Source organism: Phycodurus eques, chromosome 20, assembly GCF_024500275.1.
Source record: "Phycodurus eques isolate BA_2022a chromosome 20, UOR_Pequ_1.1, whole genome shotgun sequence".
Classification (NCBI taxonomy): domain Eukaryota; kingdom Metazoa; phylum Chordata; class Actinopteri; order Syngnathiformes; family Syngnathidae; genus Phycodurus; species Phycodurus eques.
In genome coordinates, this window is record NC_084544.1 from 9,928,393 (window position 1) to 9,948,905 (window position 20,513).

The window sequence follows — 20,513 nt, forward strand, 5'->3', positions numbered from 1 at the left end:
CTGCAAAAGGCCAACGCACACACACGCACAGAACCAAGTTGATGGAGAGGTCATAACTGAAGGATATGATGTGTGAGCGCGCATGTGGAAAAACAAAATTGCAGCAACAAAAAAGCTCTTACAGCTGATCAGTTTTTATTCATCACGCATATCCTGTGCTGTGTGAAGGGCACTACCAAATGTAATCAAAGGTCAAACTGCCTAAAAATTGATGAGTGGACCAAAGAAAAACATTTTCAAGATGGTTTGTTTATTATAAAGAGATGGCAGTGCAGTCAGGAAACAAGGAGATATATATATATTGACTTTCTACATCAGAAGATACCAGTGGTGACGACAGGGTCAGAAAGCTTCTCAAACTGGCGCTGATTTGAACAATTATTTTTTGCCAGGCAGCAATTTTGCAACGCTGCTGGCCAACTGCAAAGCCTAAGCTGTCTAACGCTGAAGGCTTCACTTCTGTCCGAATGATACCTGAAATGAAATGGGGGGACGGGGGGTGAAGTGTATGGTGACTTTGAGGACACTCTGAAGTGTGACGTCACAGCAGTGCGACAAAATGCAAGCCTAACAGAAGAAAAACATGAAATGGGTCAACAATGGAGGCCATGCAGCATTTTTTGTTCTTTCCGCATGTGGCTGTTCATTTCAATTTTTGCATGGAAGTGAAGTTTCTTTGTTGACTGCAGTTGGCACGGTGCCAAGCAGTAGCTTAGTAGTAATTGTGGTACAACCTTCGATACTTTTGACATATGCAGAGCGCCACTCTTTGGTGGAAACTGCTACAAAAAAAACATTCTTCTGAGCCCAAAGCTGCAATCGTACTCTGTACTGTTCCATCCATTTTCCATACCACCTTATCCTGTTCATGATTGCAGGGGAAGCACGAGCCCATCCCAGCTGACTTGGGGCAAAAAGCAGACTACACCATGGACTCAACTGCCTGCGTCAGCAACTGTGCAGTATGTGAAAAACTATTCTACACTACAACAATAGCAATTCTGCACTGTACACACTTAATGAAAAGATGCAAACATGGATCATCCAGAGGCATAGGGAAGATAGCATAAAAATGGGAAAATCAAGAGATTCATTCTGCGAATTCCATCACGTGCCGCTCTGTGTGAGAGCAGAGTGTGCCTCTCTCCATGGATCTAATCTCAACCCCTACTGCTAAATCTGACAGGAACTGTGTGTGGGTTTGCGTGTGTGCAGTGCAGAACAGCTCACTATATGAACATTTTTGTACACACTACGGATGACAGAGTTGTTGCCCTTGATAACAGGATCGTAGGAGCCTCACCTGCCGTCTCTTTCGGCCGCTCCGCCTTCAATGACGGTCTTGACGAAGATACCCAGTTTCTCCAGGCCTGCGTCAGCACCAACGCCCATCCCGATGATGCTGATCCCCAAGCCATCCTCATCTGAACACATGAGGTTAGAACACACAGTTGGATACGTTATCTGCATACTGTATGTGTGTGATGTGACTGTATTGTATATTGGGTACCAGTGTTTAGAAAGAATTGGATAAGTCAACATCAACAACAATCCCAAAATGACTCCCATATAAAAGCAATCAGATAGCATAAGGATAAGAAGGGAAAAGGAATATAAATAAATCTGTATATAAAATAGTAATTTATTAATGGAAAAAGAGAAGAGACATCCCCTAAGCGTAATTTGACCTTAACTCAAACAGCATTAGTGTTCTGGATGGGAAATTCCGTTCCAGTACACTATTCCTCCCATATCCATCCTCCATTCATTATTCATAAGAGCTTAGTTACATCACAGTGACTGGAAGGTGATAACCCACAACACAAAGCGCTCTATTTTAGGTCAGGGGCAAAAGTGGGAAGCTGGGGACAAATATGAGAACATTAAGCTTTGAATAACACTTGTGGCTGAGTTGTCATAAGATGCTGAAGACTACTAAAACTACACTACAAACGTAAGTCATTACTATTTTTATTAAGACAGATCCGATCCATGGGAAACAATGTTTGGATGCCCTTAGGAAATATAACACCTTGCAATTGGGTGGGTGATTCTGCCAAATTTATCATGAGATTTTCCATCCCACCTTTCTCCAGCTCTACGGGGAAAAGCTCAAGCTTCTCCACCCTCTTCTCCAGCTCGTACTCTGCGGACGAAGCCACAGGATCCACTTCCTCGTTACGGCGGTCATAGTCCTCGTTGGAGTAGGTCTTAAATACCTGGAGAGGTAACATAAATAGCATGAATATAGCTAGAAAAAAAAGATTGGGGGCATAACCCAGGATGTTTCGTCTTTTGTGAAATGTATACCGGCTAATACGATCCAAGACAACAAGACAAAAACATGCCCAAATTCAGCTCAATTCTGGTCAAAAAGTAATTCATTTTACAATAGGTTTATTATTTTGTATTTTTATATTTTGATTGCCTTATTAACCTCATGAGAAGAGGGTCAACATATCAACATCTCCCATCATGATGAAGTGAAGTTCTGTATCATTGCAACTTCAATCACAGTAATTAACAAACTGTTTGGCTTAGAGCATTATTCACTTCCTGAAGGCAAAAGATTCCTCATTACCTTGTAGCTAATGTTGTGCCTTTGTGTTTACAGTATGCGTGTGTCACACCACAGTAATTTTTCATTTAAATCATCCAAGCAAATTATTCCAGGCACTTCTGGACAACCCAAAAATAAATTTCACCTCTAACAACTACCAACACAAACATTCACTGACAACAATTTGTATGTCAGAGAATCATTCAGATATGTTTTTCCTCTTCCTCTAAACCTCACAGGACGTCTCTCTCCTCCTCTGCAATAGTCAACTGTCACTTCACATCTCATCCCAGGCTGCAGGATGCCCTCGCGGCTCCCTTCATGCAGTGCAGAGAAGAGCGCTAGCTCAGAGCTGTGCACAATCTGTTGCCAGCAAGCGAGCTCTCGTCACATGTACGGTGCAAAAGGCCAGCTGCAGGTGCTGACTTAAAAGGGGTGCTAGGATGTGAAACAAGAGTGTGAGTGCATGGCCATGCCACTATGGCCGAGCAGAAGTGTCATCTTCTGGGCCGGCAACTGGTGTATTTTTTTAAGACTCTAGAATGAAATACATTGGATAATGTGGTTAAAGATCCCAGCTATAAATTGGAATATTGTTCAGTATCACGTGATACACTGCAGCCATTCAGTTCATTTTTTTTTCAAAATTGGTGAAAAAAAAGATATCTAATGTGCCATATTGTACAAGTACCAACAAATGACCAAAATACACTCACTAGATCAGTTTTTAATAAAACGGAGGTATCACAAATATTTAAGTTTACATTTACACAGGGACGTGTTAGCATATACAGTAGCCCTACAGTATAGCATAAAGATTCCCTTTCATTCGTCTATCTATGCCATTGATCTACAGTATATTGACAGGTACAACAATTTAAATATCTTCTACGACCAGCACACATCATTATTTCAGCATTCTGTACATACGTTTTGTGACATTTTTGTTTGGTGTGCCGTGACATTTAATTTTTCTAATGTAAAATATGTTTTACGTTTTTGGCTCAATAAAGCTTGGTATACATTGCTATATGCTACTTGAAACTTTACTATCTTGATGATTCTTCGTGTTCTTACCACAGCTTACTCTTGTAATATGTTTCTCACTGCAAGGATTACACGATTCTGATGTTGTATGTCAGAAGTGAGCATTATTATCTTTGTAAAAGCAACTTTTTTTTCATACAGTAGCAGGTATACAGAGTAATAGTGGCCACGAAGGGCAATATTCTCCCATGTTAACAAGAGGGGAAAGGTGTGCAGTTGCGCACCAAATATGCATTCTATCATAAGCACAGTATTATTAAATTACTTTTATTGGATTTATTTCATACAGAATTAAAAAGCACCCCCTCCTTCAAAGTTAAGTGTAGCTACAGCAGTCCGCTTTTCTCAAGTGGCCTACTATACACTCATTCCACTGCTTAAAGCCTTTTCAAATTTAAAGTGTACTTTATTTTTTTTATAGATTTAAATGACATTCACAAGTCTGAGGGAAGTACACATTTCAGGATTCCCACAGCCTCAGTTTCCGTCCAGCCGCATAAAAAAGGACTTATGCGTGAACTGGACAATATAGCCGTAAGTGCACATAAAACAATACATTTTGCAGCTACGTGAGGTTAAGAGTTGTGACATATAAGCTAAACGCAATGCGTCCATGAATATTTCACTACTGACAAAACTCAATTGAACGAGTACACACAAGGTCAACACATAAAGAATGCATATACTTGTCAACGCATTTTTGTTCTGACTTATACTGTCTCCTCTTGTTCTAAAGTAGACTGCAGAACAGGAATCGGTGCATGACATGATGCACGCCGTTTACAGTTTGCACAGTTTGTTCATTGTAGCAATTTTTTTCTATTCTTTCCTCCGTGTGAGCTTATTGTCATCAATCATTCAGTGTGATCAGCAACTCAGCATTTACTCTGTAACGCACTCACACACACACACACTTATACATATGCACGCACGCACGCACACGCACGCACACACACACGCACACACAATATATGCAGACAGTATATCGGAATAATTTTTTCGCACAGCACTGCAAATGGACACCATTGATTTTATGGTAATCAATAAAATCAGGGTATCATCATTCATCTTACAAGTTGAAGCCACAAAAACTATGTGAGTGGTAATAGTGGTAAAGCAGCGAGAGAATATATCGTTTGGGGGGGACTCGAGAAGTAACAAGATTTACTGCAGGCGTGATACATTTATAGCCTACCAGTCTTTGGATTGAAAAGCTCACCATGGAAGACTTTGTGGACCAAAATCATTCCTGCATGTTTTCAAACTTGAAAATTTTAGCAACTGCATTCTTGAAAACTACATGATGTATTTCCTGATATAAACAGCTTTTCATTGTTGCTGACATGATTGTGGAATAATAATAAAAGTACTAATGCAATACAACTAATAGCGCCTTAAGCCTCTTCATTAAACTATTGTTCTACAGTCTTAATAAAGCATTCAGGACCTACAAAACAAATAGAACATTTGCCTTTATCCAAATCATAAGACTGAGACTGTTCCTCTACAGGCTGTTTGAGATGTTTGTTGGCTGATTGACTGCTTGTGGGGATTTTGCATAACTGCACAAATACCCGGGACCAGATGCTACTATTGGCAGTCAGTACTATCTCTAATGACTTCTCCCAGTCACCAAAGGCTAGAGCTACAAACACATTAGCATGTGGAACACAGGAGGAGGAGAGAGAGGAGGTCAGGAAGAGGGATTGAGGACAGATGAGGGTCAATCTTTGAGAGGACGTGCGAAGAAGACTTTTAAGACGTATTAGCATTTGGGAAAAGACAGCAAATGTTACGTTAAAAGGGTATGTCAGAGAATATGTGATGCAGTGAAGGAGAAAAAATAATTTATTCCTGCTGAATGTGTAGGCTTGTTTTTGGTTATTTATTGATTGTGATAATATACAGAATATCAATTTAAAAATGTGTAAGAAACACAATATCAAAGTTCTTTTTCTTGGATGCCACTTGGACACTTAGTTTCAGCTCCTTCCACAGGTTTTCTATTGGGTTGAGAGCTGGAGACTGACGAGGTCAGTCCCATGACTCCATATAAATATTTAACTTTAGGAAATCTTTGTCTACTTAGGACTAGTTGTACAACACCATCTTGTTCTGGCAACAAATGCATTTCCCTTAGCCTGGAGGCTCATTTTGACATAAGAGTAATAAGCTAAATTTGCACAGTGAAACACGTGCGATGTGCAATTATCCTTCATTATTTAGAAGGTTGGCACCACAGGAAGGACAGGAAAACCTTGACCTGTGATGCTTCTCTGGATGACATTTTGACTTATAACTTATGAAGCTATAAGTCACAATGTATAGATAACATAGGCCCTCTCACTATGACATGTATAGGAATAAAACAGTTTCTCTCATGAAATACACTCGGTTTAATACTGTAGTTGTAGTTTGCAGTGGTAGATGGTTGCGCTGCATCATATTGTAATATTTTGGTTTGCACTTTTGGGCTCAGTGACACATTGTATTGATCTCATTAGACTGAGGTGTACCTTATGAGGTAGCCTGTAAGTTTATTTTTTAAACTGTATCTTTTGATACTCATCATAAAACCAAATAAATACAATAAAATACAGTAGGCCTATGTTACTTTCACTATGACATCACTATATGTTTATGAGGGATACAAATCATGTACAATATAGCCATCCATTTTCTACAGAGCTTGTCCTCATTACGGTCATGGGTGAGATGGCGCCAGCTGACTTTTCGGGGAGTGGCGTGGTACACAGGCCACACATGGACGAACAACCATACATTCTCACATTCAAACCTACAGACAATCTGAGTCTTCAGTAAACCTAGTGCGGATGATTTTGGAATAAACCTACATGAGCGTGAGGAGAACATGTAAACACCACACAGGACAGCCTGAGCTGACATTTCAATTCAGAACCTCTGAATTGTGAGGCAGATTTGCCGGTGCCTCAAGGCATGTGCTATGCCACATATATAGTATATCTGATTTTAGCAATACCAATAACTTCTAACAATAGAAATCCATCCATTTTGCATAACCACTTATCCTGTTCAGGGTCGCGGAGAACTGAAGTCCAAACCAGCTGACTTTCTGGTAAAAGACTACTGTCACAGTTCGGCGCCATTAATCACGGGCCCAGTGAAATATAAAATACATTTAAAATGTTATAATATGAAAAGGATATAAACAGAACGTTACCCAAGAAATATGTCCTATCTGGGCTAATTATACTGGATTACATTTCACACAAGATTATATTATACAGTATTTTAGTAGGTTTACCTAATAGTAGATTGTAAAACAGACACTGCAGCTGCTTTGACTCTTCAGAAGCCAGAAAGCTTGTTTGTCTTTCTGTTTATATATGGGCATTTGAGATTGTCCAGAGAATGCACGTCAGGCATTCTGGTGGCAACAATAGGGAAAGAAAGTATGCACTGTGGGTATTTTGTGCATGTGCCCATGTGTGTGTGCAGCTGGTTTCCTTGCAGGTGCGTGTCTATACACGCTTGTGTGCTAAGCAAGTGTGCTGCAGACTCATCTTACCATGAAAATGAAAATGTCAGTCACTTTCCCAATGTGAGGAAAGAGCTGGGCCCCATAGGGAAAAGAGAAAAGAGGGGAGCTCATGTGGAGGAGGTGGAAGTGCAAATCAAGCCAAGTGCTGGTGTATAAAAGGATGATGAGAAAATGAAGGCATAGGAGTGGTAAACAAAGAGTCCAGTTCATGGGGGAGTGGAGATAATATCCAGTGAGAGAAAGAAACACAGTGACTCAGATGATTCATGGGCTGTGAGCAGAGTCGCAAAGCCATGCAATTGAGGAGTTGAACAGGCATTAGAATGAAATTAAGAAAGAAAACTTGAGGACTGGGTGAAGCTGCTAGTCTGCTGTGATGGTATTCAGCCTTGTGCCGAGTGTGTTTCATCACAACCCAGTGTCTTTACTATGGCGGATGGAGCCTTGAGCCATGAGAGGGAATCACAGGGGAAATGTTCTCATTGCTGTGGGACAAGCCGCACGATGTCTACACGCTCCAATTTGCGATACACCTGCACAATCTAAAAGGAATGAAGACACAAACTGTATGCATCCATTTAACATTGTTTATTTAGATAAAGCAAGCGAAAATGGAAGCGTCAGGACTGAAACTTATTCAGGACTTATTTAGAAATGTAAAAATGGCTCAAGTGTGGGAGTGAGAGTTAAAATACACATGAGTTGACTTAGGACTTAGAAATAAGCAAAGCAGAAACCATTTCTTCCTTGATTACACAAGACATTTCTTTAGGTAAACTTGAAAACTGCAACAAAATCCAAGACAATAATTTTATCAAAAGGTTTGCCTTATTTTAGTTTTGGATGAGTTAGAGAAGTATCCATATATATTATGGTGGATGGAGTTTGCCCTGGGGTACACTGGCACTGCATTATATGGTTTCCAATATTTTGTTACCGCGTTTGGCTAAATAAGAGACCCGACATTATTGTATTGGATCTCATTTGAGTGTGCAGGTGTACCTAATGAAATGTCCCATATGTGGTAGGTTATTTGTGGATAATACTTAGGAATTTAGAAGGAAATAATAATAAAATGATTTTCATATCCATAATAAAATATTTATATTATAAGGTATATATCACATAAATAAGCCATGTTTATATTTCATAATAATCTTACAACTACATTGTAATTCATAAATATTACCTGAGCATTATTACCTTTGTAAAGGTAGATTGTTTGATACAGCTTTTGTAATGAATCTCATTAGAATGTGTCCACTGTTCTAGAACAGCTCGGTACATTTGCATTCCATTAGTTGTAACTGTGACCACCCACCCTCGCACACACACACACCACTAAGCCTCAGCTATTGGGGGGGATGATGAGGTAAAGGAATGTCTCGGGGGGGATTGGGACTGACCTTCACAGGCATAAGGAGATGTGGAGAAGAAGCGAGCCAGGAGAAACACTCACTCACAGTCTTTCTTATGTAAAAGTGGCGGACGAGGGTGAACAGTCCAGTTCAAGGCCAAACTTCCTGTCATCTCACCATGCATCATCCTGCGTGTGAGGAAGCGACACTGACATCTGACATGTCGGGGAACGCCAATGGCTTAGTCAGCATCATCTTTTTTTAGCCCACATTGTGGACTGTACATACAAAGGGAAATCACAGTTTTCACAACATAAGTGAGATTTTAAGAGAAAATAAATAGATACCAGGAGGATGCCAACCCCCAACTACTGGTACTACCACCAGATAATCGAGTGGACAAAGGACACAATTGGAGGGACCCGGACTAAAACAGGGCATAGAATGGTAAACAAGCATAATTCAATGAGAGCAGACAATGGCTTGCTGTGTCCTGTCTCTGTCATGGGCAGAGAAAGGGAGGTGGGGATCACAAGTACCACAACAAGACTGTTACATCGCATGGCTCCTTGCTTAAATCATGTCACTCTAGTGTCTTGAGAATCAGTAGTGTGCTGGTCAATGTAAAGTTACTTAAACTATAGAGGCAATTGTACTGTTTCTTTCACCAATCGGATTTCAAATTCGCCTCTGATAACATCCGCAATTTTCTGTCCTGTCCTTGTTACCTCCAAGTTCGAGTGGCACAACATATCTGTAGTGAGCTGCGAATTATAAAATAAAGTTAATACAGCACATTTAATAATTTGCATCTCTGGTTAGTAGGATGTACTCCGGTATATTATTTTAAAAAATGTTTTTTTTAATCACAGTTATTATTTAAGTATTGAATATGAACTGCTCCAGATGATGTACGTGGCACAGTTACATACTATATTGCGTTTTTGTATCGTAATGATGATTGCTATTATTGTGTTGTGATGGGCCATGCACAGCTGGCCACTTTTAAATCGTGTGGTCTTCACAGTGCTGCAGTCTCCTCCAATAAAATTTTGCCAACAGCCAAATGAAAAAAAGTCAAACATAAGACTGACTAATGTGATCAGCGTGATATTGTTTTCAGTTTCCCGTGGTACTATTTTCCATCCCAAACCCAGCCGAGCGGCATAACCTGCTAGTGTTTGGGATTACACACAGGAAAACAACCACCCGGGGAGGTTTAGACTCGAGCCTTTAAAAAACATAATTAATCACAAAAAATATTTCCCTTCACATAAAAATGACTTGGACATTAGTTATAAATGGAAAATAGTGATAAAAAAACATTAGGTGTCTACTGATGATCTCATGCAGAGGGGACCAGACTACAGGTGGAAATAAAAGTGTGGTGATAAATGATAGGTTCATGACACAGTATGAGGTGGAAACTGACCAGGACAACAACAAAAAAGAAAACAACAACAAGTCTCGCCTTTCTCTCGATCATTAAAATTGCATCCCCATGGGATCATCAGGTGGCACAGGAACAGGCAAACAAAAACGTCCTGGCATGAATATTTCAGTAACTATACACACACATATCCAACCTGGGCTTGGAGCTGTTGGACCTGTCAGAGATGATGATGAAAAGAACTATTGTATGAAAAGTTGGCCCAACTAACTACATTTTTCACATTAAAGACAAACTCATGTAGAAACACGCACAGGTTGTACACTGCTTGAGCCTTTTGAAGGAGTTAGTGAAATACTTTTGATTTAGTTCACTTGAAAAGAAGCTTAGTCGAAATACAGTTTAATACCAACTGCCCTTTTTCTGATCTCATAAGCAAACTGTCAACTGTTATACGTGTCACCATTTGACAGAGTTCTCTCCCATGACAGTAAGCTACGGAATCCATAATTAGGACATTGGTAGCAGGTTTACAGAGCTTTTAGGAAAATTAGTAAAATAAGTAATGGGAAAAAAAACAGGGCAGAAAGGAGGATTGTTGAGAAAGTAATTTAGTATATCAGTTGTGTTCTCATGACTATACCGGAACCATTTTGTGCCACGGACCAGTTTCACTTAAAGCAATATTTTGACAGACAGACATAAAAACAAATACTGTTTGACTAACCAGTCTGCTGGAATCTACTGTAGGCTAGTTATAATTAGTGAACCGAAACAGGATGAGTGGTAGAGAAAATGGATGTGCTAATGGCTGGTTAAGTCAATAGTAAAATAAGAAAGACGGAATGGGCACCAGAAGGTGCATTGCATGATGTTGATTCATCTTCAGCAAGCCTCCCTTCCTCACATTTCATCACAGTGTACTTTTATTCATTTTAGTTCTACTGCATTTAAAAAAAAAATGTTTTAATCGTACAGCAGTTAACGTATCATCGTCCAAAAGAGGGACACCACTAAAGTAGAGTAATCCTCTCTATCAGAGCATGGTCTGAAAGTTCTTGGCTGGGGGCCCACCTCATTTCAGTTTGGGAATCACAAACCCGTATTAAGAGATGCTCCAGATAAAACAGCTAAAGATATAACGGTGATGTAGTGTATATCCTAAAATTAAGAATAAGGCAAAAGGTTTTGTAGATGTGGTTAACATGGCTTTTAAATGTCGTGTTCAAGATGAAGAGGCAGATCGTCAGACATAACTTTCTAAATCCATAGTGAGCGGAAAATGGCACAAGGAGTTTGTTAGTTTCCATTTTCTCCGTTTCCAAGCATCAGCAAATAGACTAGAGGAAACTCTTTTTATTCCTCCGTGATCTACTAAAGTACATGATGTGAAACGTTGCACTGCAGAGATTCAGAAGGTTGTTTTGCGAGTGAATGTTTGCAACGGTTTCTAATCTCAACGCCTGCACAGTGCAATACAGTATTAATCTGAGGAAGATGACCTCAAATTTCCCCTGTGGAAATCGCACCACTTCCAGCTCAATATCAGAATGTAAAACCTCAACAAATGGCACAATTATTCAGTAAAAGAATGGCCTGGTGTGGTTTTATGACTAACCACAGCAGTTAAATAATGTCGTCCAGACTCCTGTTGCCAGACAGATTGCCACAGGGAAGAGGGCTGACACACATCTATCCAATTGATGAGGCTACTCAGCAGTCCCCAAATGGAGCAGCAGTCCATTCTTATACACAAATGCAGTTTTTTTTTATGATCCAGTGATTGCCAGCACACAAAGTGGAGAAGCCCTTCATGCCACCGTTTACCTGACGCTCAACATTTTAATCAAAATATCAAGAGAGACGAAATGCCCTGCATGAATGGAGTTCGAATAGAGGAGGAAAAAAAGGAAGGCCAGACACTGCATACAGAGGCCCTCCTCTGTCAAACTCCTGTGGCGTGATCCGATCAAAGAGAGGAAGTAAACACAATGAAAAAAGTGAGACCGATGTTTGATCAGGGCAGACAAGTTTAACACCCAGACAACCGCACAAGAGAAAGTGGAAGAAGACGAGTGTGATACGCCCCGATGAAACGCTCTATTCTCTATGGTTCCTAATGGTTGTAAAAGCATTGCGGTGTGGAAATAGGGCATCAAAAGCGTGACTTCGGCAGTGCCGCATCAATCTGAGGAGAAGCGAGCAGGCGACCTAGAGACACTCATGCCAAGGATAAAAACCAGTTGCTTGAATGAGCATGTGATAGGATTCTTTTCTGTAGGTCAGTGCCTTCGGGAAGACGTGGTGTCTTTTCCTCACGTAGCCCACTAAAGTCACTTCTCACTGGGTCAGAATGTTGCAGCTCGATGAAAGGACGCGGAAGGAACCATGGATTGAATTAATGTATACGGCCGATACGGTCACTGGGCACTTCAGTAGGTACACCTGCACACTGGCAGTCATTTTCTAGCACGTTGCCACCCCCCCAAGCGATCCCATCCTGTGCGGCTGCACATATTGCAGCCACTGCCTGCACAATTTAAGGAGATCTAAAATAAGAGCTGCATCAACAAATCTCATGATGATAATTCTCAATTTTGAGTGACGTACCAACTGGCGGGTTTGTTCGCAATGGCATAGCAGTGCTCTGCCAACTGATAACCTTTTGTAATGTTTTGCCCTTACCATGGAGCTAATTGGGTCACCAAATATTACAAACACATCTCAACCACAACCACAAAAACAACAATGATTTAGTTGTATTTTTCATTTAGTCTGCAGTTTTTTTCTTATCCTCTCTTTTTAGTGTGTTTAATTACTCTTTCTTTTGTAAGGTGTTTTGACAAAAAAATGGTTCATTCATATTTTTATAAGGCATCATTTTTATGCATATTTACAATAGTTTATTTAGATACAACTCTTTCATTGAATGCCATTCATGTACAAGTGTACCTGTAATAACATTTCTACACCGTATAAGTACTCATGTCTCCGATTTAATGGATATTTTAAAATAAAGGACTTCTCAAACAGAGGTTGAGTATGCTGTTTACAAACTGTTGCCAAAAAGCTGGTTGTGCACCCTCTCTTCTTAACAGCTGCCCGCCTTATTTCTAAGTCAATTAAGGCTGCAAAGCTCGGATGTTAAAATGATTTATCAGCTTTAGGGAGCAGCACTAAGAAATATTACAAAAACCGTTAAGATTAAAAGATGTTTTTTCTTTCTTTTCCCCGTGCCCAGATCCGCTCTGCAGTGTCCTCCCTCTGGGGTCACGCTGGACTCGTGCAGGGCTTGAGAACATGTCTTTGTCTACCTCGCTATATGGACGAACAAAAGACACGACCATGTTTGTCTGCAGAGGGGAGGGGGCTGCATAATGAAGATGAGGGAGGGGGATGACAGTCTGATTGTGAGGACGAGTGTGTAATAGTTGGGCATGCTTGTCCTAAATATTCCATATGATGAATAACCGTCAGTGCCTTTCATACAAAATATGAGCCATTGCCTTTCATACAAAATATGAGCCATTAAACAATAGACACCGATACGGTGCTTCTTTTTTTTTAATCATCTCTGCCTTTGAGCTGATTATGTTTATATGTTCGTCTTTTGATTATTACCCCAAGAGGCTATATCTGAAAGGGATTTTTGTGCTGACTGTATTTCGCTGTGTATGGCAAGTCCTGAGTAGGAGGAGCCAAATGACACACGATTGTAGACAGTACAAGTTAATTAGTGAAACAACCTTTCCTGCATAAGAGTAACAGGCCTAATTGTCCTGGCTCATTACAGCATGTTAATAGGATTGCTCCTCAACTCTGTGATAGGTTTGTGATCCCCCTAAACACTACTACTGACATTGTTTCGTGTTTTTTTTAGGTGTTACATATTACATCGATATGTCTGTGGAAAAGGAAAGTTTTTAGGCCTTCATTAATTTCAATGAAGTTACATTGATTTGAAGGAGATGGAAAATTGACGTTTTAAATTCTTGTATACAAATAGTTTAGTTTCTATAGTGCCTACCTACACCTCAAGTGTAAAATTGCAATATTTGTGCTGTGTTGTGCGAGGTGTCCGCTGCATGCGCCACATTCATGAATCCACTACAACAATTGATTATTGGTATTGTAATTTAGAAACCTGCTGATGAGGGAAAATACAATCCATGCTGTCTTTGTAGGGGCTTGCGTGCGCTTCAAAGTTTGCACTTGCTTTTTGACTTGGGGTTTAACAAGCAGCTGCCCTGCTAGTTGTCATAGTAACAAAATCCATACTTAGCACTAACCCAGCAGTAGACGGGGCAGCGCAAACAATATCTCACCTGCATGAAACAAGACCTGCCTATCAATGTGGGGTGCAAAGTACGCTACAATTCTTGTTCCTTACAGTATTTTGACAACAGTGCGTCATTGACATTTTATGACACTGAGTGATTGTTTTAAATTGAAGAAAAAATGCATAATATGTAGAACAATAAAAGTATGTCAATTTTGTGCATGCCTGTTTAAGTTCACTCAATAGTTAATAATAAATAAATAAATAACGTTATGGTGCACTAGAATTTCTGATTGCACAAGTGCACTTGATCATAAAAAATAAATAAATATGATTTGAGTTTAAGTGAATTACAAGCACACTTGTGGCTGTATTATTCTACATTGTGTTCAGATAAATCATAAACAATGGGATTGGTACAGGAAATTAGTGCAGGCCTACTTTTCTACAAACAGACAATCCATACTGGAAGCAGAATATGGACAGCTGTACCAATACAGTCGATTTCAATCCCCCACTCACCACACCCAATCAGCCCAAATGACTGAAAACACAATTTCAGAATGAAAATACAAATAACATCCAGAGGGCTTCCTAAAATATGATCTTTACTACCACAAATGTTAAGCTTATTGATTCTAAAGGCTTGAAGATTAGAGCGGAAAATATTTCCCGTAATCTTCCAAATCCATTTTTACAATCCATAAACTACACTCGCCTCTTTGTGTCCAACATGTGCAGCATACGCACAAAACTCAGTCAGATGATGTAACATCTACTGGGACACACCGTACATCCATCCACTTTCCTCCGCTTATCCGAGGTCGGGTCGCAGAGGCAGCAGCTTCAGCAGGGAAGCCCAGACCTCCCTCTCCCCAGCCACTTCCTCAAGCTCTTCCCAGGGGATCCCGAGGCGTTCCCAGGCCAGCCAAGAGACGTAGCCTCTCCAGCCTGTCCTGGGTCGTCCCCGGGGTCTCCTCCCATTGGGACATGCCCGGAACACCTCGCCTGGGAGGCGTCCGGGAGGCATTCTAATCAGATGCCCCAGCCCTCTGATCTGGCTCCTCTTAATGTGGAGGCGCATCAGCTCTACTCTTGAGATCCTCCCGGATGACCGAGCTTCTCACCCTATCTCTAAGGGAGAGCCCGGACACCCTGCGGAGGAAATAAGGTCGCTTATATCCGGGATCCTGTTCTTTCGGTCCCGACCCACAGCTTGAGACCATAGGTGAGGGTAGGAACGTAGATCGACCGGTAAATCGAGAGCTTTGCTTTTCGGCTTAGCTCCTTCTTTATCACAACAGACCGATACAAAGTCCGCATCACTGCAGACGCTTCAACGATCCGCCTGTCGATCTCCCGTTCCATTCTTGCCTTACTCGTGAACAAGACCCCAATATATTTGAACTCCTCCACTTGGGGAAGGATCTCATCCCCGACCTGGAGAGGGCACTACACCCTTTTCCAACTGAAAACCATGGTCTCAGATTTGGAGGTGCTAATTCTCATCCCAGCCGCTTCACACACTGCTGCGAACCTCTCCAGTGAGAGTTGGAGATCACGGCTTGATGAAGGCCACAGAACCACATCATCTGTGAAAAGCAGAGATGCAATACTCCATCGGCAATACTTCCCGATGGATCCTCCTCTCCAGAACCGCTGAATAGACCTTACCAGGAAGGCTGAGGAGTGTGATCCCCCTGTAGTTGGAACACACCCTCCGGTCCCCGTTTTTAAAAAGGGAGACCACCACCCCAGTCTGCCAATCTAGAGGCACTGTGCCCGATGTCCACACGATGTTGCAGAGGCGTGTCAACCAGGACAGCCCCACAATATCCAGAGGCTTTAGGAACTCCGGGTGAATCTCATCCACTCCCGGGGCCTTGCCACCGAGGAGCTTTTTAACCACCTCGGTGACCTCAAACCCAGAGATAGGAGAGCCCGCCTCGAAGACCCCAGACTCTGCTTCCTCATGGGAAGGCGTGTCGGTGAAATTGAGGAGGTATTCGAAGTATTCTCCCCGTCCCGAGTCGAGCTCAGCAGTGCCCCATCCCCACTATACAGTGTTGATGGTGCACTGCTTCCCCCTCCTGAGACGCCGGATGGTGGACCAGAATTTTGAAAGCTCCCCTCTCTTCACCCGAGTGACCAAGACACTAGGACACACATAAATTGTAAATAACAAGTACTGCAAATTGTGTATGACCACCGCTTCTAATATTACCACTTCTCGTCACCCTGTGGAAATTAAAAAGGAGTTGAAATAAACGAGACACAAGATGCCACCATGCCTACATGTGCCTGGTTAAACCCTGCTCAAAACGAGACCGTGATTGGAAGTGAAGTGACAAAAGTGGTTTGAAAATATAAACACCAGCATGTGTGAAAAGTGTGTAGGCACACAACCAGCACGACTAACACGTGCACAGACGCTCTGCCTGTGAACACAATTTCCCAGGGGCAGATGCTTTAACCCTCAAGCTTTGCATAATAAAATAGCTACAGGCCTGGCCGCCTGAGACCAACAGATTTAATGTAGATACATGATCATTTGCTGCTTCATCTTGTATCATATTGAAGTAGACCATTGATAGATCCCTGTATAGAAGTCTAACAAGGACAAGGTTCATAAAGATGTACTGTAAGTGAAAACTCTATCAACGCTTTAGCGAAATAATGAGCTCATGGTAAGTAGTGGGTAGCTTTGACTACAATATTTGCTTTTCTAATCTGCTTTTGCAACGACCTAAAAACTTACTGTAATAGGAGCAGTGCTGAAGCGAATCTTCCTCATTGCGGGGATGTCCTCTTTATTTTCTTCTGGCAGACCAGAAATCTCGGTCATATCAGAGCCGGGGTCGTAGACAATATCTTCATCGTCTCCATACAGCTCATCCTCGGGGTCAGTACAACTTTCACCCCAACCTTGGTAACACGCATCCCCATCTGCGTTAAAAATTACCCGCTCATTCCCGGTGTATTCCTCGTCAGGTTCGTCCACCTGGTCTTTGGGAGATTCAGAAGATGTGTCTTCTCTGATAAGGTCCTCTTGGCTTTCCCCAGCCAGAGCAGTTTGTGTGGTTGTTGGCTCAAGGGTTGCATCCTCAAAAGTCTTCTTGGTAATCACATCGTCATTTGTAGTTTTTGACCCGTCATTATCCTCCTCAATATATTGTATTTTTGCTGAGTGTTTGTCATCCTCATCACAGGAGCCATTGAACTGACTTCCATTTGTGGTGGCATCAGATAGTTGCCTCTTATCAGCTTTATCTTGGGCTTCATTGTCTCGGAGGATTAGCTTGCGCTCTGCAGTCTCGGCCCCAGGACTCAGCAGGTCCTCAGCGGACAGAGATGACGGGAACTTCCCGGCTATTCTGTTGCGGTAAGTTCCACCAATTGGAGATTGTCGCGCATCATCCTCGCTGAGATCCCCTCCTTGGCGATGGAATCCATCTGGTGAGTATAAGGCCCGTCTGCTGACTCCTCTGAAGGGCATACCCTGGTTGTGTTGGTCGGCATTTTCAAAAACAGCACTCAGTTGGCTAACAGTTGGCGACGACGCCTCCGTTCTGGAGCACAGTGAGTCCAGCGAGTCCGTACTGCCTCTGTTGGACCTTGCGCCCCGCCAGTCATCGAGGTGCTCGTGGGAACCCCTTTTATCACGTCCATAGGGGTAGACTGGTGATTGGGACTGGTCGCGTGAATGCTGTTCAAACAACTTCCTGGTTTCAGAGAACTTTGCTCTGGCACCTCCTACCCTTTCAGCCGATGAGGAATGCTGGAGTTTTATCACCGATCCATCAGCCTTGTTAATGAAGTTGGTTGGCTTGACCAGCTTTTGGGGTGAGGTATCATCTTGATCCCTTGACTTGACACTTGCACTTTCTGAGCCCATTTGCATGAACATGTCTTTAATGCGGCTGACGTGTGTGCCATACTGGCGGCCCCTTGGTTGTTTCCCCCGTTCGAGGTCCTTGGGCTTGGAGATTCCGTCTGTTTGAGGCTGGTCGAAAGCCTTCTTGAGGGCCTGAAACTCAGCTCGGTAGGCATTACGGTGCGGGGAGGCACTCCGGAGGCTGGTCCTCTCCCCCGTGGCCTCCGTCTTCAGCATTATGATGTCTTTGGATTCAGCGAGGCTGTCAGCATCGCCGTGGCCTCATTAGAACTCAGGACTGAGCGTTAGCTTTGACCTACTGCAGTGCTGCCAAATCTGGTCCAATCGATGCCGTTTTAGAATCCTTTCAGGCCTGCTCCCACCTGCAGAGACAGAGACATTCCGTAAGGCTACATCATTTACGGAAGACATTCCAGTCATATTATCATGGCAAACTGGACAAAACAAACAATGAAATTACAGTGCCGTGACGAGAACCTTGTGTAAACCAGGGGTGGGGAATATAATGTATAATATGGGCCAATCCTGGACCTGAGATTATTGATCCAGTCTGCCATGCAATTCAAAAAAAATATAGAACCTTAGAGGAACTTAACAGCCCCAAAGCATTAACCCACAAATCATCAAAATGTGTAACAACACAGGTGTTTGATTGTTAAATCGTCATTTTTCATACATGAGGACATTAGAAACTTTAATGGCCCTTGATAAAGTGTTACAGGAACCCTTTTCCTATCTAAATGTTTAAAAACTAATTAAATATGTCATTAAAGATTTTACCATATTTGAAGTACTTTCGAAGGTCTATTTGAATGCTAAAACATTTGGATATTATTGTCTATTTGCAATTGCAGAATTATCTAATTATAGTATCATCACTGGTTTAAGCTTGATGGCAAACATTTATACATAAGCAGTCATAGTAATGTACATTTAATACAAAACACATGAAATGAACAGCAAGTTACACCTCCACATCTTGTGTGTACAGCATGGTAGGAGGGCAACAGTAGTTAAATATTCCATACCACCAACCATTAATGTTTAATCCTGCTTTGCAATGCATTCCAGGGGGAGGAGGCACACAGTACATACAATGCACACACTGAGGCGTGCAGCAGCATGGTCTGAAATCTAAATGTGCTGTTATAATAGTCATTGTTTACCACGCTGGACTCTGCGCTGCGTAGAATGTTGTGTGCAAAAAAAATGCACCTTGTTGAAATTGAAATACCACTCCTGGGTAACTGGCCTGCATGTGTAGGGCATTGCAGGCAGCAAAGTGAAGTTGCTGTATTTGATAATAATTGTGGAGGAGACAAACAGGCTGTGCGATCCACATCAGCCACACCGCATACAACATGACAGCTCGGGTTACCTTTACCTTTACCTTTACGCGTCTATTTGAGTGGAAGGAGATAAACACAACACTGATCACAATAATAATATTTTTTTAAAAAAACAAGTTCAACGCGCAACAACAACGCCTCAGAGCAACAAAAACAAAAGAGTCCCACTTACATTCGTGGCTTCGGCTCCGTTTGACGCGTGATGCACAAGTGAAACCCACCCATTTGGAGTACGCCAAAGCAAAAACACTGACGCTCTTGCTGCAGATTCTTTCCAAAAGAGCATTTCGATCCCACGCTAGTTCGGAGAGTCCCGGACGGAATGGCCACTACGGAGCAGAGTGTGAGGATGCACACTGACTGGAGCGGCTACAGCGCCATTGCAGGCGGCGGGTGATGCTGCTGCCGCTTTCACCACCGGGGTACCGGCGCAGCTTGAACGCGCATCTTGCCGGAGCCTCTCGGCGGCAGCGTCCCAAATCCTTCGCCAATATAGCAAAGCACGTCTATCTACCAACGAAAGCCGATGAAAGCTCCCGGTGAGAACCTGGCGAGCTGGAATGGTTCGGTCCGATAAGCTGCTGCGTGGTGGTGGGCTGCAGTCTGGCACAAATAGCAGCACGCAGCCTCTTCAACTTCACACGCTGCCTGCTGCACAACATCATGAGTGGGTGGGGTAAACGGGGTCAAGGACCACCAGGGCTAAGCGGGGAAAATTGTAGGTTTCCCCCAAAGTTCTCCACACCAGGGGCTTAGCGGGATGGTACAAAACAACAACAACAACAAAACTAAGGCACAAATCCATCTAGTTACAGCTTTTATTATTTATCAATTTTCTATAGCGCTTCTTCTCAGTAAGGTAGATGAGCTGAAGCCGATTGCAGCTGACTTTGGGCGAGGGGAGCGGAACAACTTGGACAGGTTGCCAGCCAATTACAGGGCACATATAGACAAACGACCATTCGCACATATGGACCATTTACAGTTCCTAACATGCATGTTTTTGGAATGTGGGGAAAAAGCCAAAGTACCCGGAGAAAACCCAAGCAAGCATGGGGAGAACAGGCAAACTCCACACATGAAGTTCGAACCCAGAACCTTTAGAACTGTGA

General features: G+C 42.3%; 1 protein-coding gene and 1 long non-coding RNA gene across 7 annotated transcripts in view; one reads left to right on the forward strand and one right to left on the reverse strand.

Annotated features, from left to right (window-relative positions):
* The window catches only part of ppp1r9a (protein phosphatase 1, regulatory subunit 9A), a 48,753-nt gene that overhangs the window by 24,468 nt on the left and 3,772 nt on the right, over positions 1-20,513 (reverse strand). For 3 of the 5 annotated variants that reach the window (XM_061665051.1, XM_061665052.1, XM_061665050.1), the window contains exons 2-4: positions 16,916-18,414; positions 2,087-2,219; positions 1,304-1,424 (exon numbers count right to left, since the gene is read on the reverse strand). In XM_061665051.1, coding sequence (XP_061521035.1) covers positions 1,304-1,424; positions 2,087-2,219; positions 16,916-18,268 — 1,607 coding nt within the window. In that variant the 5' untranslated portion in view covers positions 18,269-18,414. Of the gene's footprint in view, positions 1-1,303; positions 1,425-2,086; positions 2,220-16,915; positions 18,415-19,573; positions 20,026-20,513 lie in introns of those variants that run through there. The other 2 variants (XM_061665053.1, XM_061665049.1) reach the window with 1 other exon arrangement.
* On the forward strand, positions 768-3,595 carry LOC133395833 (uncharacterized). 2 transcript variants are annotated; one of them, XR_009767281.1, is made up of 4 exons: positions 768-962; positions 1,287-1,437; positions 2,097-2,227; positions 2,800-3,595. It is a non-coding gene; the product is annotated as an uncharacterized LOC133395833 (long non-coding RNA). The 2 variants fall into 2 exon arrangements; XR_009767282.1 differs by lacking the exons at positions 768-962; positions 1,287-1,437 and adding an exon at positions 1,850-1,954.